The sequence below is a fragment of the Acanthopagrus latus genome, chromosome 18 (assembly GCF_904848185.1).
Source record: "Acanthopagrus latus isolate v.2019 chromosome 18, fAcaLat1.1, whole genome shotgun sequence".
NCBI lineage: Eukaryota > Metazoa > Chordata > Actinopteri > Spariformes > Sparidae > Acanthopagrus > Acanthopagrus latus.
Window position 1 is genome coordinate 27,084,870 of NC_051056.1, and position 20,219 is coordinate 27,105,088.

General features: G+C 39.9%; 1 protein-coding gene across 4 annotated transcripts in view; it reads left to right on the forward strand.

Moving 5' to 3' along the window:
* Window positions 1-315: 315 nt before the first annotated feature.
* LOC119007349 (ecto-NOX disulfide-thiol exchanger 2-like) overlaps window positions 316-20,219 on the forward strand; it is a 170,488-nt gene continuing 150,584 nt past the window's right edge. For 2 of the 4 annotated variants that reach the window (XM_037076961.1, XM_037076963.1), the window contains exon 1: window positions 316-544. In XM_037076961.1, coding sequence (XP_036932856.1) covers window positions 523-544 — 22 coding nt within the window. In that variant the 5' untranslated portion in view covers window positions 316-522. The remainder of the gene's footprint in view (window positions 545-20,219) is intronic. The other 2 variants (XM_037076960.1, XM_037076962.1) reach the window with 1 other exon arrangement.

The window sequence follows — 20,219 nt, forward strand, 5'->3', positions numbered from 1 at the left end:
GGGACGTTGCACCCATGAAGATATTGACACCTTCTACAATTTGTAACACAGGAACACAAGGTGTACATGCCTTCAAACTAAAAGCTCAACTTCTATATAGCAAAAACGAAAAGGAAGAAACTATTCCCTTTCGGGTTTTCATAGGTGCACACTTATATTAAAAATGTTTACTGGAGTTAATATCAGACTCCACCGTGACATTTGAATATCAAAAATCAAATGAATTGCCTCATATTTGGCAAAATGGCATGCCTGAGTTTCGCTGGTGGTTTTATTTTGAAAGTCACCGCAGGAAGTTCTATCTGTCGTTGTTGCTAGCTTGAGCGCAGCAGAGCGCGTGTTGTCAGGCAGGTGATAACCGTCCACCGTCCGCCGGCAGACACACAGGACCGTACCGGAGCTCTGCCTCGTCCACCGCGGCACAACAGCCAAGAAACTCCCCGACACGAAGGATTTACGCCAGACTGAGAGACTTTTACCTTCCGTGGGACTGTTTCATCTCCAAACCCGCGACAGAGGACAATGTTTCTCCTGCAGTACGCCGGTAGGCTCGTCTGACCAACGTCTCAGCATCACACGTTACACATGAGCTTAAATTATATTCTTGGAAAATGTATTTAAAGTGCGTCAGTTTCCAGTTAATACTAAGATTATAGAGACTTCGTCACATTCAGTGGCATTTTTTTCCCTTCTCTAATGATGCCATTTTGTTAATGTGGGACCCAACTGCTTATTTTGGAAACTTAACGGTGGATTTTAGCTAACTAACGTCCATATAATGCTATAACGTCACATAAATGTTAGCTTAAATACCTGCTAACATGTCTATTTATTGTCAAATGAACTGTTGCTCTTTATAATTATAATTCTGGATAATTTCTATCAACTAAAGTCATTATCCTCTGTCTGTAATAATTGATTTATGTTTTTAAAGGCACTCATTAGTCACACTTAATTTTAAAGGGGCACTGTGTAGTTTTGAAGAAATTCAAACTCTACCATATTAATGAGGTAATAATTCAAACTGAGAAATATTTATCTTTTCAATAGCTCAATAAACAAGCTCTGCTCAGAGGAAACACTGTTTGAAGCTGGAAAGGTGGCAGGGTCCGCCAAATATAAACAAAGTGAAAAAGTATGAAATGCGTTCCTGTCAGGTCTGTTTGTTTATTCAATTTATGTAGACGTGAGGACGATATAAGAGTTTGTTTAGTTTGAGTAGGCAAAAAGAAAACAAATCAGTCTATGAGGGTTTTTCTTGTCTGATTAAGATTTGCATAAATTTGCACAGTCCACCTTTAAAATAACAATACTGTGCAAAACTTTTAGACTACTCTGGTAACTTTCTGGTAACTGCTGTGTATATTATGGATTGACTGGCCAGTTATTAGATAATCAGCATTTTTCTTATCATTAATACATTTGCACATAAAATTAGTGAATTTTAAACATGCCTCTGATCTTAAAAGTAAATAGAAACTGAAGTTATCAAATAAAGTTTGATGAAATTTGCCTCCACTATACATAGGAGTGGAAGTGGAAGTAAAAACCAGGTACCCCAGAGTTGTACTTTACAATAAAAACACAATACTTTAGTAAATTTACTTTAATTTACGTTACATTTTACCACTGATTTCCAATCATCCTTATACTTTTCCAGATGTTTTCAAAAGCACCCAAAAGTCCTATTACTTTTGTACTTGAGTAAATGTCGTGAGGTATCTGATATTCCATGTATTTAAGGAATTGAGTAATTCATTTTCTGGCAGTAACTGTACTTATCAAAAGCAGCCTACAAGTAAAAGTATATTATACATGCATGTATTGTATGCTATTGTATCACCAAAAATTGGTCTCTCTGACCACAGGATCCAAAATTCTGTATTTTTCTCATTATTAACCTGATTGTTGATAAAGTCATATTTTGAAAAAAGTGCTGATTGGGCTCTGCTGCAGTATGCAAACTGCAAAGCAACTGGTAACTAGAGTTAAACTAATACATGTATTTGAGTATAAGGTGCAATATTTGCTACCAAAACGTAGTGGAGTAGAAATATGAAAAGACAGAAAATAGTACTAATTGCACATGAGTAAAGGTACTTGGTTATATTGCAACACTCTAATTTCCCTCGTTTGATGTAATAAGTTACAAGAGTGAACATCTCTGGTGCAGCTATTTTAAATTTCCTCCATGATATATAAAAGTTTATATTCCTCTCAAACTTTATTACAGGATTAGTTTACATCCATTTGTAATGAAATTCATCCCCCTCATTTGACTTTATAATGTCGTTTATCCTTTTTCTCATCCTGTGAGTGATGTGGAAGTTCGGGGGTGTGTGAACTAACTGTAGAAAAGTAATTTGATTTGGCTTGGATAGGGATAAACATAAAGTTAACTTTAGCACTCTCCAGACATAAATCTGATAGGCGTGCATGGCTGTGGGTGAGGGATCCCAAACCTTCCCCGCATTTCGAGAATATCCAGCTGGGCTGCCTGCAACTGACGATTATTTCCGTCATCGCTTAATCTGCTGATAATGTTCATGTTCAATTAATTCATCTATATTAGTCAATAGAATGTTAAACACAAGTGTGAAAAATGGACTCCCAAATACCAGAGGCAAAAGTGATGCCTTCAAATTCCTCCTTTTCTCCATCAAAAGACTCTTCATTTACTCTCATTAAATGATAACAAATAGTATCAAATTTAAGAAGCTGGAACAAGCATATTTTTAACATTTTTACTTGAAAAGTCACTAAAACAATTAACCAATTATCAGAATAGTTAACTTTCTTGAGACAAATTAATACTAATCGTTGCAGCACCAACGTCCTTATCTGTAACTGGGTTGAATGAGGCAATGAAAGACATTAAGAAGACAGGCATCTCATTAAGTTCTTGAAAAATGTCCTGTTGGTCCACAGAGCTCGCTTTTGGAAACTACTGGGCTCAGCCTTTATATGCCTGCTGAATTAAAGTCATCTAGGATTTAAATGGAGTGCTGCTGACTTTGTGTTGCCCGTGCATTTATTTCATGACTTCCCTCTGATCTTTTAACAGTGGTAGAATTAAACTGTTCTCTGCAGTCACTCTGCAATTTGGTGATCTCATAATCCAAGAACCTCCCATCAACACACTTACAGTTTTATTCAAACACCTTGTTTTGGCTGTTTCCAGTTTATAGTGCTGTGATTGATTTAGAACTGACTCCAGGTCTCTCAGAGCCAGTGTAATGATGGATAAGTGCTGGTATTTGGACGATTAGTTCCCTTGGTAAATATCCAGCCTAATGTTGAGAAAATTCAAGCAAACCTTTAGCGAGGGACAAGCTCCGTACACACAGCTGAGGAGTCTAGTTGGCTGCACTGCTGCTGACTGTTGTAAACTCCAAGAGAAACAGCAAGTAACGTGTGGAAGTAAACTACAGCTGCAGCTGTCGATTATTTTGGTAATCGATCATTCTGCTGGTTGTACTGTTGCTGATTTTATGAGTTGGGATATCTCTGCAACTTTTATTTGACTTAATTCTTTGTTGTGTCTGTTGCAAGTCCAGCAACCTTTCAAGATATTTCTACAGTATCACATTGGATGGGTACTTCTTTAAATTTTTGACATATAAAGTGGTGGAAAATGTAGATTTATCTAAAATTTGATATACTGACCACACTGAAGCTGTGATGTGTTGCCCTGGCATCAGTTCACGCCAGATTTCTAAAACTGATGTTTTATGTTAATGCTTCCTGGGTCCTCCAGCGATGGAACAATGTCCTCCCAACTCTCAAGAATGTGATGGGCGACATCCTTGCATCCATCACTGTAAGTGGAGGCTGAGTGGCCTCAGGAGCAACCATGGTTGAGTTAAGGTCTATCATTCCCTGTGACAGCCATTTACCTCCACACTGCACCGATCGTCCCTCTGATCAATGAGCAGTACATTGTTGGATTGCCTTCGGGAGGGAGGGGCTGTCGGAGGGGCAGGCTGAACAGGACTAGAGAGGTGACAGAGAGATACAGATGGAGAGAGAGAGAGAGAGAGAGAGAGAAACTACTGGATATCTGATTTGTTTTGAGTTTGCTGTGGCCCCCAAGATACAGGTTCAAGTATTGCTAAATTAAAGCATAACCGAATGAAGAGTGAGATACTGTAGGGTGTGAAGAGATTTGTCAGCCTTGGAAAAATCTCCCTTTTAAATGAGGAAACGTAAGCTCGGTTTTGCTAACAATTCAGCAGTAACTGTGTGTCTTGTAACAATGGCTTTGGGGAAAAGAGGCAGCATAATGAAATGTGAAAATATGAGTCGGAGATAAAGGAAGCTCCCGTTCTGTGAGTACCGCTGGCAATATCACTGTTTGGGAACGGAGGATTCAGAAGGGTACACTGCTGAAAGGCTCTGATGCTCAGCTCTAGTAACCTGGTTATGGATCATTCAGCAGCCCCTTGAAGGCCGGGAAGACATGAAGTCTCCTGGCTGTTGAACACTGAGTTTCAGTATGAGCTGCTCTTCCTGTCTTCCTGTATTCCTATCTTCCTGTATTCCTCTCTTCCTGTCTTCCTGTCAGGTTTTGAGGTGCTTTGTCAGTGCTGTTGTCAAGAGCCACTGGGTTAAATATGACAGATGATGTGCTCTTTATAAGTAAGGAATGGCTTTGGTCAAGATGTTTACATGAGCTGCTAATGGACTTAAATACTTCTGTCTCAATTATTTTAGACTATTTTGCATACACTATATATATATCTTGATATTTGATTAATATCTTGCTATTACACTCCCTGTGACAGTTAGAATAACAGGCTGTATGAAATCATCATGAGCTCTGCTTTAGAGGACTGTCACACCAGAAAGTGCAAGTCTGACATTCTGCTGAAGGCCATGATTTTAAAAGAAGAGAGCCGCAGCTGCATGAGCCACTTCGATGATTTTTCATGGTTGTGTGCCAGAATTCAACAAATTTGAACTTTGACTCCAATAAGCCTGACAACTTCTGTATGTGTCCAATTGGACTCTGACATTGGTGGCTACAAATAACATGTTGTGAATGTGTGTCCTTGAATGCTGATGGCAGGATGAGGTCAACTGCTGCTGTTGTTGACAAGTCTGTTTATTATTTTTCTTTCTCTATTTTTCTTTATTCTTGGGGATGACAGTGGTAGGTCGGGTATACAATATTGATAATGGTGATGTTGCTTGGTGATATTGACAGTACACAGTGTTCATTATATAATGCACAGGCTCTGTGAGGATATCATAGACACTTTCAGCCTTCTTGAGAGAAGCTTCAGTGACTTGGAAAATTCTCAACTGTGCATAGCCGAATGCCATGTTCTGCAATTATGTTTACATCAACTTGTTTGACGTTTCTGTATTGCATGTTTTGCTATGTGTTTTAATGATTATTGCAGTAGAAATCGCACACTAAAATGAACAGTATTGTGATTATTTACCTTTTGCCGAATGCTGTAGCATCCTAGTAAGCAGAATTGTGCACTAAACAGTTAGCTTTTGAGCAATAGCTGTGAAACCCCTGTTACTTGTATTGGTCCTTTTTATCACATTATAATTGGATTATTGATATGCATGTTAAAGTGAGCAGTTAATGTATTCCACTTTCATATACAGCATCATGGATTTGAGTGAATAATTACATTAACAGTTACTTTATCACTCCACCTACAGTATTGATCCTGCTGCCATTTTATAGCGTTAAAGAAAATAAAGTTATTTTTCCAGAGAAAATCCACTTCAAGTGCCAGCTGCCCTAAGGTTAAAACATGGACCATGGGTGGGGCAAGATTTGGACACGCATATATCGTGTCCAGTAACTACATTTGTATTTATATTTCCCAGAAATATCAGAACAAAGATAAACATTGAGATCACCATATTTACAACCCTGTTTAATATCCAGAGATTTTGACTGGTGAGTCCGTCCTGGTTCGCTCATCAGATCTCTCCTGATTTTCAGTGTAATTTCTTTAATTTAGGCTGTGATAGAACCTAACTCACTTTAACTTTCTTTTACTTTGACTGCATGAAGTAACTTTCACCTCAACTCTTAGTGGGGTTCCCCCTCAAGGCAAAGGGTAATTATTTAAAGCAGAATCTTTTCGAATATCTCAGAAGTAAAAAGACTTATGAAGACAGCAGAGCCATCATCAAATTTGGTTCTCGAGGATAGATTTTCATAATGCATTTTACACATGTGAAGGCAGCATTGATAAATGCAGTTTGAACTCCTTTGCATCTAATTTATGACAGTCATCTCCTTTGAGCGGGAAACCTGACAAGGAGCTTAAGTGAATCCCTAAACAGCTCTTCTTATCTTGTTAGATTCAGGAAGGCAATAATAGAAATCTGATTCCTGTGCTTTTGGCCCCAGAGCTCATTAGAGACATTGTCATTTAAATGTGCCCCGCCTGCAAAAAAACAGGTGAAAGAAAACATGTTTATTTTGGTTGAGGCAGTTAAGCATGTTCACGGTTTGTTTGGCACTAAATGAGTTTGCAATTTTCACTCTGCCCCCTCTTGTATTTGAGTACCTCACGCGCATCTGATGTGCTATTGTTACACCCACAAAAGCAATTGTGTGGAACATTTTTATTTCCCTTTTTAAACCAGAAGGGAGGTGTAAGAAATGTTCCTGTTACAGTAAGAAGCACTTTTACAACAGAAGTTGTAGCATGATTGTGCTTTTTTCACCATTACCATTGCCGCTAGACAGCTGTGCTGCTGAGCACTGTTATTGTGCCTTCACACTGCTGACAACTTTGTAGAAGGGTTTCTCTTTCCTAGCTGATTGTGATTGAAGTTCTGCACATCATATACTTTTCCCTGCTTTCTCCCCTCCCTTGTACAATGAGGTAGGATGCTATAAAAACTGTAGATTAGATTAGATTGGGTTTACTGGAAAATTAACTTAACTTAATGCTCAATTACTGATGGAGGGTGGTTGGCAACCGTTCTGTCTGCATTGCTTTTTCTTTCACATTTAAACAACATGGTAGCTGTAATCAACTTCATAAAAAGTCAGTACAAAAAAAAACTCTTATTGCAGATAAATACAAAGATTTCTCGGCCAGGATGCTGAATTTTGCCACATTTTTAGCTCTGTCTAGCTAAAGGAAAACAGAATAACTGCTGCCAATACGAAGTCTCAATATTTAACGAAGTGATCATCCTCAGAGGCCTCTGGGACAAAAATAATTGTACATACTCATGTATCTATGAGAATGTATAACTATTGCTTAGCAAATTACAGTTTGAACCAAGCACTACCCAGAGTGGAACACATATTCTCATGCGACACTCGTCTTCTTATTTCTCTGATTATGGCTTCAAGCTGGAAACATGGTCATTTCTTTGCTCACAATAAATAAGATGAGCTGTTATCTTGTGAGTGCCTGGGCTTTGTTTATATTTGATTTTTGCCACTTTTGTGCACCCGATATATTGTCTGAGATCTGTGGCAGTAAGTGCTGTTATTTTGTGTATTAATGTTGTCACTGTTTCTGGTGGGCTACTCAGCACGAGACCTATGAAAAACATGTTGCAGTAAAAGCCAAAATGACACAGGTAACTCATTATGGATGGGAAATACTTTCTTCACTTCTTTTTACCCTGATAAAACTACATTGTGAACAACAAATCTGTGTTGAGACTGGCAGAAGGAGAGCTATTGAGCTGTTGGCAGCTGGTTTTGTAACAGATTCCTGTGGTATGTTTGGCTAAGAGACCGAGCTACCAGTTTACAGCTAATGGAGCTAATAGAGCTAACAGCTAAACGCACAGCCGGACTGAGAGTTTCTGTTTAGAGGACGTGTTCGACTGTGAGCTGAAGTTCATTGGATTTAATGTGAAGTTTACAGTAAAAAAATTTACTTGGGTGCTTCAGTTACGAACAGTTTGGGGGTAAAAGTGTATCCTTGTAACCAATAAATACAGATGAATATTCTGATTTTAGAAGTTTACGTTCACTTTTGGATTTCTAAAAATATTTATCAGGACTGTGATGGAAAAAGTTAGAGCCTTTGTAATTAGATTAAATGAATGGAGCTTTTGTAATTTGTATGTGAATAGTTGAGGAGGTGAAAATCTTTTTTGTCATCTGAAGCTTTTAAGAATATGATAAACAAGAACAATGCCTTTATACTTCATCAATTGTCACACTCTCCCAGTGGAAATTAGATGAAAAATATGGAGACACTGAAGTAAATTGCTGTTGTGAAGTGTGATTTGACAGTCCTTTGGAGCATCAATAAATGGTAGAATAATTCTTAACAGGGCAAACTGTGAATTCAGCTCCCCAGAAATTTCAAAAAGTTATTCATCAAAGAAGAGAATAAGTTAGGGTAGATAATGAAAAGTGAACTCTTCAGTTGAAAATCTCAGAGGGGCTGTGCAATGTAACATTGCTATCCCAGTTAATTATATCACGTATAATGAGAGACAATGCCATATGGATGCAATTGTAAATGTGTATGTCAGTTTTCTTTGTGTGTCTTTGGAAATACTGTGAAGTATGAAAAAATACAGAAAAATGTGAACATTGAGTGATCAGAAAGATGGAACCAACTGTACGTTACACTGCAGTCCAAGTGACAACAGCCCTGTAAAATAAAAATGAGTCCACATGATGTCTGAGAGTTGATGATTTACCTCCATAATGATTTTGGAGTTCATGCTGTGCTCTACTGGCCTGCATGATAATAACAAGTGTGTGCAAATTGCAATTTAGCCAGATCTTTATGTAATGTCCAGCAGAGATATTACAATACTTACAATGCAATTCAATTCAATATGAATTTTTCCTTGTTCTGATTGATTGTTCTGATTGACAAAGTTTGAAAGAGAAATTGTAGATGTTGATGTTTTCAATGAAAGATATCTTTGCAGTTTCATCACTCTTTTGAATCACTGTCCACATGTATCATTTGACTACTTATTTCAAATGAGGACACCATGTCCCTGTGCCATAGCCAGGAAAATAGATTGACACAGCTGTGCAGGTTGTAATATCAGCTTATAGAAAAAACAACTCCTTAACCAGCATATTTCTTCAGTTGGCATAAAAAATTGTAAATGCTCCTGCAGTAATAATCTCCATTTCAGCTTCTGTGTCAACTCAAAATGATGCAGTTGGAAGTTACTTGCTGCTTGTTGGGAAAAACAATAGAAGTAACACTGTCATGTCAAACTGAAGTTTCCAAACATCAGCACAATATCAGGCTGAATAATGAAATAAAAGAAAACGTGGTAGTAGCTCTGGGGCCTGTTTCACCAAATTTGCAACGTTCAGTCTGTGACACTTGTATTGGAGATCAGGAAACATGTATCTGCAACTTGTCAGCAACAGAATTTTGTAAGACGTGACACTTTTACCATTTGGGATTTGTGTGCGAGCAGTGTTTGCAAACCTCTTTTGTGAAACCAGATCCTCATTAACAGGCTAGAAGTCTTGCTGTATTTATCTGTGATGTCTTTGTCTGAATATCTACTTGTGTCCATCAGATTGTGCTCATTGGCTGGACTTGTCTTCCAGGTGAGACATTCAACAGATAAGTAGGATTTTTACCAGTACCAGAATCTGTTCATTTGAAGTGCAGTGTGAAGGATTGTGTGGTATGACACTGTGAGTGTCAGCAGAATCAGCTGCAACTTGGCAGCCCGGAGGTGTTTTTGGATCAGCTCTGGCACTCTCTGGGGCTCCACCACCTGATTGATGGAGCTGTTTGTTCCTAATCACTTCAGAGATAAAGTACCATGCGAGCAACAATGAAAGTGGATCTAAGGACTCTGCGGCAGCTGGAACAAGAGCTACCGCCAGAGTTTTGGCAACAACTTCAGATTGTCTCACTGTTTCACAACTTGTGCTTTTTTGACCATTTTATTAGGTAATGGCTGATGTTTAGCTTGCCATGACGGTTCAGGTGTCTTTGTTTGCCAGACACTCCATTTGGGATGTCTGATTGTTCAGCTTTGTGATCTTTTGGAGGTTTGCAAAGCTGAACAATCAGTATTATGTGGTGACTTATCTAATTCAGCAGATAAGTCTGTTTTAGTGAAGCTGGTACCAGTTCAGTTTGTGTGGTAAATCAATATGTGGCAGGATTGCCCATCCAGAAATGTTGTGTGTGCAAACAGTCTCTCTCGAGTGTGTAGAGATCAGAATAAAAACAGTGAGAGAAGACGGACTAGGAAGGTTTGGTTAAAACCAAAGGATGCGATCACAAGGTAGGCGCGAGGTGAATGAGACGACCGTTCATCAGGGAGCGGCTCTGTGATTACACCCGAGCAGTTTTGTATTATTTTGTATTTCTCTACACGCATATCTTGAGGAAGAAGCCCTCGCTCTGCTACATCAATATCAGGATTCTCCTCAGCCTGTCAGTATAAGCCTCTGTGTGGACACACTGAGCCTGACATGGACTGGTGGAGTCTCCGTGAATTGTGAATGAAGACAGCTGCATCCCAGCTACACGTTAGGCCTCAAGTGGATTCTGCTGTGAAAATGTGAGAAACTAAACTAAGATGCAGGACACCCCCGGAGCTTTCAGGCCATACAGCCAACTATTATTCTAGCAGGCTACTTTATTATATAAGCTGTCTTTGGCTGTAGTTACTATCCACTGTTAGCAGGTTAGCTCAGTTAGTGGTGCTGTAAGTGGCCCTAAATGGTCCACAATTTACTTGGACTGCAACCTTGGATGATAGCGGGAACAACAGAGACGGACAGAAACCAGTTTGATGACAGAGAATACAGTATGGAGGTCATTTACAGTTGCTCTGATCAAGACTACGGCTCAAGAACACACTGCACCCAGGGATAGGCGTAAATCCGTAAGGTGAGCTGTTGTATTTTCTTTTTGGTAATGAAGATCGCTGAAAGAATATTTACTTTCTTGACATTTTGTGTTTTGACTTTAATTTGCTTATTTCTTGTTTTGCATACATGGTTTTATGTGACTGGTTAACTAGCAGGTTAACTTTAGTAGATGTCTTGGCAATAGAATATATGCATGACTTTGATATAGTTGTTGTTATTTTACAAAATCTGGCCATATCTTACATATAACCCATTTAATAAGTTTAGATTCCAGCACATATCCTACACTTCATAACAATGCAAGCTTGATGAGAGGGCAACATGCCCAACAGTCTGTGCCAGTTGTGCTCCCTCGTGGTCTATAGGAATGTGTGTGTGTGTGTGTGTCTGTGTGTGTGCTAAGCTGAGAGGTTGTGTCCTGCCGAGTAGAGAGTGGAGAGTCGTCCCCAGTGTTTGACAAATATTAGCAAATAATTCATGACCAAACACAATTACAAGTTTAATTGATTGCAAAGACAGGGGACGTCCTCATTAGACTGGCCTCTTAGAAAAACACTGGAAAACACCAGTGGCTTCAACTGACTATTGTGCAATATTTTCACTGAAAGAGCCACACAGACGTTTATGGGCTTAATGAATGAACCCAATGAACTAATTATCCTAATTTATATTGTGTTTTTTTACAGCTGAGCCATCTGTAAGATGCATTGCAAACACACACTAAAGCAGGCAGTGTTCTCAAAGTGTCATATGAGGAAAATGAAGGCCATGCGCCGGCAAGCCCATTAAAATGTCCAACTGGAATGATACTCAGTGGAGTGCATACCTCCGCCATCCATAAACCATCCCTAACTGCTCAACGATAATTCAAGCCACCCAAGATCTGTAACAGCCAAACAAGAGGACAATAAAACAATGCAGATACAATTATAAACTCGACTGGGGTGTGGCAAAATAATACATCGATAGACACAATGTTAGAGTTAGTTAGAAAGAAATTCAGCCATCACTTTATCTATTTGTCACTTTAACAAACAAACAAACACAAATGAAAACCTTTTTCCAACTGGATGGTTTCTCAGTATCCTTGTGGAAATCCCTGCCCCCACTGCCCAGTTTCTCTGCCTTTCAATCTAGAGCAGGTGCTGGAAATCACAGTGGATCAGCAAGACTGTAGACTGTGACAGTCGCCTTGACTGCCTCTTTCAAGAAACAAAGTGATTCTGAGATTTTGCTGTGATTCTGGCATTTTTCTTTTTGCAGCAACGCCAGGATAAACAATTGGAAATAGCACAGCACAGGCTATGATTGATTACTGTAAGGACAGAGCACACTACATCAGAATGTGCCTGTGTCCACTGCTGCTGCTGTGCAGTGGATGGTCTCCACCGTATTCCTTGTGATACCTGGGCATGAGTGGTTATCTGTGTTTGCAGATTAGTCAAATATGCCTTAGACTGTTGTATAAGTATAGCCTGAATGATACTGGATTTTTGAAGTTGATAGTGACATCGATAAATGAGATTTTTGGACAGTTAATTAACAAAATATATTGCAGTTTATGAAAAATATTGTCTGGTAAACTAAGTAAAAATCAGTCTACTAGTCCCTCATTCTAATTTACCGATTTACTGATGATGTTATTTATATATCGAGCCTTTGTCCTGAAGACATTGATAGGTTGAACATTTTCCCAGTGGAGAAAATGGTGGAACACTGAGGTTGTGGTTCAGTGGTTTGGCCCGGGAAAAAGCAGCTTCCACTGAGAATCCTTGTCTGAAAAGCAGCCACGTCTCCGACATAATAGACATAGGATGCCTGGAGGGGTGTTGAGGATCAACAGGGACATGAACACTTGCATGACACAAAAATAGCTTGAATGTTGAAAAACAAACCATACTGTTGAAGCAAGAGGGTTCGAGAAATAAACATGCTATCAATACTGTGGTTAAAGCTCTCTGGCTGATTCTTGTCCTTAGGGGCAGTCTGGCATTGAATAAAGAACATCCCTATCTGCTTCACTGAACGAGAGTGGATTTTTTATTTCCCTCCTGGAAGTAAAATCACCTTGGAAGGGTTGTTTGTGGAATCAGAGCTACTTGAGATTAGAGCTCAAATCACTGAAATATGGAGGCACCTCATGTCAGCGTGGTAATTTTCCATTTACCTGTGAGGGCTTTTCTAGGAATTCTATATTGGAATTTTTACCCTGTTTGCTGTAAACACTCTCACTCTGACAGAACCCCACTGTGCAGACCCTTCCATATACACAGAAGAAGCTCTATCTAATAAGTCATTTGGAGCTGTGATGAAGGATTCACTGTATGAGCTCAAAAGAAGCCCTGTACCTGAGGTGTTTACCGCACTGAGCTGCGCCAGACTCAGGCTCCTGCTGTTTGGATAAGTTGGTGGATTTTTGTGCATTCAGCACATCACACTGACCAAAATTTGTTTGGTTGCTGTTTTCAAGTCTTCATGTGGAATGGATTGTGGTCAGCATTTACAAGGAAGTGATACATCACTGGTGTAACATTTCAGGAGGAAAGCAGAACAGCTTTCATTTGAGTTGTCAATGTTGGTCTGTGTCTATTTTTGACCGTTAAAATGCACCTTAAAGTCAGCAGTATGCCTCCACATCGGTCATTCAGGCATTCTACAAAAATTCACTTGTCCGTATGATTATTTTCACTTCCTATTATTTCTTACATCTCCTTCTTTATTCTTCATTCTTTGCTCGCATTTCTACTGCTGTGTATCATCATTCTTTCTCTTTGATTGTGTTTTATCAAGGAAGTTGCGTAGTACACATTAAAAATTCACAATTTGAAAAGTGAGGTTTGGTGCTGATGTTGCAGTCTATTACCCTGTGACAGGGTTTCCCACAGGAAATTGGTTAGAGGAGGTGGTAAGTAGTGACAGCCACTGATGTCAAAACATCCTCAAAACTAACTTCCACTCAAAGCAGACTCAGTTGGATAAAATGTGCTCAATTAGTAATTAAAATGTGCCTCAGTCTTGTATCTGATCTGCAGTACAGTGATGTTTTTTTCCTTGCACATCAGCACTTGTTAGTAACTGATTGGGCTGCTTATATTTTTTAAATTACTACAGCATTTCCCTGACGTTGATGTAACTGATGAATCCATCACCTGCTGACTCAGACCCGTCCTGATGCAGCATGCAGTTAGCAGCAGTGCTCCTAGATACAGTTTTTAACAGTCTAACTAACTAAAGTTGTGTCCTTTGCTGTGTGATGAAGCAGCATGGCACATTTTCTCTCGAGCCAAATAAATTGAATTCATTTCATTTTATAAATATATATTTTTTAATAGTGGTGGGGGAGCTTTTTATTTAAGGTGAGACAGGTTGCCTTCATTTCATAACACACTGTGTGTCACTCTCCCTGTAGTGCACATAAAAATCTCATTAATTAAAAGTTCTGTGTTCATGAATATTTAAGAGTATAAATTCATATTTTGGAGGTTGTTTAATTAAGTGAGTTTCTCTCATAATCACTGTTTTTACATTTGCCAAAACTAACATAAGCTACAGCAGAGAGGAATAGTTTATTAAAAAGTTTTCCCGTGTTTCCTCCTTTGTTGAAGAAAGTTTGATTGATTCCTGCATGACACAGCCTTCCGTCACTGATGTTCGCACAGTATATTTATAGACATGACAGCAAAAGTACAGTTACCGTCACACACCTACACATATTAAACATAAAAGCTGTCTTTTGTAAATTACTTTTTGTGCAGTCTATTTGTCTCCAAGTCTTTAAAAGGAAAACATTGTAAAGATAAACTGAGAATTCCTCTGGGTAACATGGTGGCAATTATTTTCTGACAGCTCATTTACAAACATTACAAAAAAATGATATGTTGGAAAACATTTACTTGACTGTAACTCCAAAAGTATTTCTCTGTGATCCTGTTGTGCAGTACCATTTTGAAACGCCTGCCAAAGAAAATTATAACCGAAATATGGATGTTACAAGAATCCAGTGAAAGACATCAGTTCCTACGGTTCCAGTCAGGGCTCATTTCTTCAACTCTCATGGTTATGTGAGTCCTTGCAGTCTTTTCGCCATGTGAATTCTCATCTACATTCACATCTCTCCTCTGCCTGTGGCTCTGCATCCAAACACCTTCCCGATGGGGTTTGCTGTCTGCATTTCACCGCATCCCTCATTGATTTGGCCTTGTCTGTGAGCTGAGGAGACCTCCACCTGGATCCTCCCAATCTGAGTCCCTCTTTAGGCTGCACACTGCAGGTCTCAAACAGTTCGGATGCATGCCCCCTCTGATTATTTTCTGAGCCTGAGGAAATAGAAACAGTGTGATAAGATAAAATTACTATTTTACTGTATGTGGACAAACTGTCAATGTCTTTATCAATTCACTTTGCCCTTTGGACATACCTTCACAAGTTCAGCGGGAAGTGCGATCTAGAAGACAGTTACATCAAAGCCCTGAAGTGGTGGCGCTGATATTGATAAGACAAACTGTGATAAAAATACAGCACTCTGTTCCTTTGTATTGGGCCAGGATTTAATTAGATGAATTATAACCGACTGGAAAATGAGCAACATTTTCCAGAGGCAAGAAGAAAGCTAACGAACAATGACACACACACAGTAGGACTCCCTCCTTTCCCTCCCTTTGTCCCACTTCCTCTCCCTCCTTCACTCTGTCTTTTCTCTCCTTTTATTTCACCACATTGAGCATTTTACATCAAACTGGCCTGACCATGGCCTCCCGCAGGTGACAGATGCCCATGGGATCTGAGTCATCATCGCTGCATTCCTGCATATCATTTCACCAGCCTCTTGATGGATGTGCTCTCCGCCTCCCAGTGTCTTTTTGCGTGACAATGTGTGCTAAGTGAGTGGAATACAAGAATACAGTCTGCTCTTTAATTTTCACTGTCTCTGTGAAAGTCTGTCCAACAGACCTTGGAGTCCTTGCTCCCTAAGGAGCAACACAGCTACAGTGGACAGCTCCCACTGTGCTGCTGCTCCGCTGGAGATAATCTCCCTGTCAGCATCCTGTCTCCCTCCCAGATGTCAACTGATGCCAACTGTTGTGTACCTTCAGTTTGCACACCCACAGTGCTGTCAGCAAACGCTCCTCTCACCATTTTCTGTTCTACTGATTTTACCATAGTATCGCATGCCCAGCTCACTGCATACATTCCTGCACCTCAGTGTTTAGATCATGCATGCAGGAAGGTGTGAATGTGTTCAGTGACCCCTAAACGTAGGTGCTGTGTGCAGCATTTACGTTTGAATAAATTACCATTTTGAAAAAATAGCACAATTAAAGATAGTAAAGATGTACAGTCTGTAGATAATGTGATGGAACCCTCCATACGTACGCCAGAAATAGAAATTCACTCATTTTCTGTTAACCCCCATGCTGATGAGAGTCAGGTGAAGTTTCGTAGTCCTCGAAAAATTCCTGGAGCTTCACAACAAAAAGAAACTTGAAAACATGTTAAAAATATTACACCCTTATGCGCACTCGAGCTTGTGCACTCACTTCAGACAAGGTGTGCACTGAAGCTTTTAACTTAGAAGATGCAGTGAAGATTTCAGCTTTAAACAGGTGTAAACATATTTCAAATAAGATTGCGAAACAATGCGGTTTTGTTGTGAAGCTGAAGGAATGTTTTGTGGACTATGAAACCTCACCCAACTTTCTATCAGCATGGGAGGGAAATTTAGGTGAGCATTTACTTTAAAATGGTGACAGTGCTAGCTTGTTAGGCATACTGTTTTCCACATTCACCATATTAGGTTAGAATGCTAATGTTTGATAATTAGAACTATAAAATAAGGGGGGCTCTTACTTCAATGGGGCTGTCTAGCAGTAATCTAACAGCACTATCTATTGCATAGGTGTAACCTGTTTTAATCACTTCATTCAATCTGAGGGCTTTGACAAGTTTTTAAAAATGTAAACGAATGACTGTCGGCACAGCAATAAAAATGCTGGATGTTGTGCAGCGGATCCCCCTTACACATTAACTTCCTCTCTCGTTGTCATGGCAGAATATCACTTTTGATCTATTCTTTTATGGAATAACTTGAAGGTGATGCTATAAAGGTTTTGAGTTTTGTATTCCTGATTCTGCATGTTATTGTCTGTGAATGCTGAATCTTTGCTGACAGATGCCAGCAGCAGCTGACTTACGTCATGTCACTGAACACACCCGTTACAGAGAGGAAGCTAATTGGATTCACAAATCAGCTGACAGCTCCAGGTTTATAGTGGCATTGGGCTTTATGGGTCATATTTCAGGTACTGTTGGCCAGTTTGTCGGAGGTAGTTTGTAGGCAGAGAGGAAGTGACACAGTAGAGAGCACCTGGGGAGTATTGGCACTCATTTCTTACATTTTGTCGAGCTTTTACCAAACAAAAACCACCGGTGAGCAATGAGTCACTGTAAAACCACTCAGCACCAAAGAACTGAGCCCTGCATTGCTGACTGGAATGATACATGCTTTTGAAGGCAATTAAACCTTTGACTTGTTGTCTAAAATGTTAACCAGGATAAGCCATTTCAGATCGCAAATCCTCTTAATAAAACTGCATTACAAACTGCAGTAACGGATTCAATTTGTGTGGATCAAATTACAAATCATGCTGTAGGATCTCATACGTCATTTGTCCCTCTTTTCGTACTACTACAACAACAAGCTCTGTACACTGACAGGTGACTGAGCCTGGAAGATGAAAGACATCCAGAAGAATGTCATCCGCACAGTTTTTGTACTTCATAAAAGCTTGGGCCATTTGAACTGAATGGAGAGGTCAGAGCATATGGCCTGACACAGTGCGAGATGACCCCTTTCTCACTCCATCTCTGTCTTGTGTGCTTTATTATGGCAGAGTGAGCAGCATTTTCTTCCTGCCAGAGAAATGGTGGTACTGCGTCTCCAGGGTCACAGGAGAGATAAATGCCTGGATGTGAGAAGTAGCCAGAAAGTCCAGCTGCATCTTCTCAGATTTTCTCCTTTATCCTTTGTCTCTATGTGCTGCTGACAACGGTCCAAACAAGATCCACCAAGGCAGGAGGGAATGAGGATTAATTGTTTTCTGCAGGTACAGAGGGCAGTACCAGCGGTCTGCTTTATTGGGCACCCATTGAGATTCCATATGCTGGGTGAAATCTGTTCCTTTTCTCCTGACGAGCTGGCTCAAGCACATCATTCTTCACTCTGTTCTGAATAAGAGCTCCAGAGCAGCACATTGTGGCTTGCCTCCCAGCAGAACAAGCATCCAAACCCAGAAATCATGACTTCAACTTAGCTTAATTAAACCTGCAAATGAATTATTGCATAACAGTTTAATTGTTGTTGTTGTTGTTGTTGTTGCTGACATTAGGTCTTTGGCCATAGCCAGCCCAGTCAAGACATTTCTGCAGACCACAGATATGTCTTGAGCATGTCATAGGCTATATATTCACAGTACATTTATTACCTGACTTTCATACAGCCTATGTTTTGGCATTCATAATTGTGAAACCACTGGATATTTTTGATGAGGGACCCCAGCTGTCCCACCCTCGGAGCAAGCACAGCAAAACAGAAAATTGAACATAAAGAACGGAAGAGTTTTAACTCACCTGTGGGTTTGCAGAAATGAACTTTGCCAACATTTATTCCAGCAATTGGGTCAGCCATAGTGACATTTTCTTCGAGAACAGCTTTTGTTAACAGGAGACTTGGGCTCAAGGTTCAGCGAAAAGGTCAAATTTGAGCATTTCCAGTTCAAGATATCCGTATGCTTGAATGCAGTGAAACCTTGAGGGCACTGCTTTGCTTACTTGGTCAACTCGCCACTGTGTTTCCCCTTTTTCAATTTCTGCTTGTCCTTGCTGTGAAGATTGGTTTGTGACAGTTCCAAGATAAATGGCTTATGTCCCATGGAACATATTTTATTTTGCTTTGTCCAGTATATCATGCCAATAAATCAACAGTATATGTGTAACCTCCCCAGCTGTTGCCAACACAGCTTGGGGTGTGCCAGATTTGGTCAACAGCTGAATGATAAATTCCCATTCTGAGGGCCACAGGAATATGTGAGTGTTGCTGGGCTGATTTATTAAAGACAAAACGGGATGTGAGTGGAGGAGTTTCGTTACTGATGGGGTCGAGAATGATATCTGCTGTTGCTGCTGGCAGATAGGGAAGGGGTGATGTCACTGTAGGTGTGCTCAGGATCGTGTGATTGGATGGACTGTCGAAGCCGATGCAAATGCTGCAGGATACAGCAACCAAATTGCTCCCTCCAGTGGGATTTGCACTCCAGGCAAAAGCATTTTGCCTCCATAAACAGAGTCAAGCAATCTCCTCATACATACTAATCTCTGCATACTTACTTCTCTTTAACGGTTTTGTAATAGCATTGAGCACAGACTTAAATCCTACTTCCCAGGGCTGATTATTTAGTTTCCTTGCCAACAGTAATTCAGCTCTTTGTTGAAATCAGAGCAGAGGATTAATATATTTAATTGGATATAAACTTAATATATAGTCTAAATATAATTGGATGAGTTGGAAATTCATCAACACATTTTTGCTCTGTTAATAAAACATTTAAATCTGCAGATTGTTTCAGTTCAGCCTATTCATGTACCACTGTCCCTTACTTTCACATCAAAGTGCTCATTAGGTAAAGTTTTATCTCTGCACGACATCTGCTACATGGGAACATCTGTAGGGCCCCACATATATATCAGGTACAGCAAAGATGTCCATCTGCACTCAGTTCTATGGCTACAGATGGTTATGAATACAGTACAACAGAACGCTGCAATGCTGCGCAGCAACCATGACTGATTATGTATAGCTCTACTACACCAATGCTTTCTTCAGAGCTAAATAGACCTAAATGGAATTTTCACAAAGTGGTGAAAAATAATGTGGAAACTAAGAGCCCACTACTGTGTGTTGTGTGTGTGTGTGTGTGTGTGTGGGAGGACGTGAGTGATCAAGCCTAACTGTCAGTGGGACAAGACGGAGCCCAGCTCGCCAATTCACACACATTTTCCACTCTCAACTTTATGCAGTGGCTTTGGGTTGAAGCCCCACAGCTGTTACTCCCTGTGGTGTATCAGTATTCATAAAGCACCTTATATTCAATTAACTTAGTGTTCAACACACACACACACGCACGCACACGCACACACACACACACACACACACACGCACACGCACACGCACACGCACACACACACACACCCAGATGACCTTCAGCTTGCTGTATGCCTGTGTGTATACTATAATTGCAGTATTGGAGAGCATGCTAGTGAGGTTCACATCAATCACATACAAGCATAAATATTTGTGTTTTCCTGTATTGATAAGTTGGATGAAGCAGAAGCTGCCTCT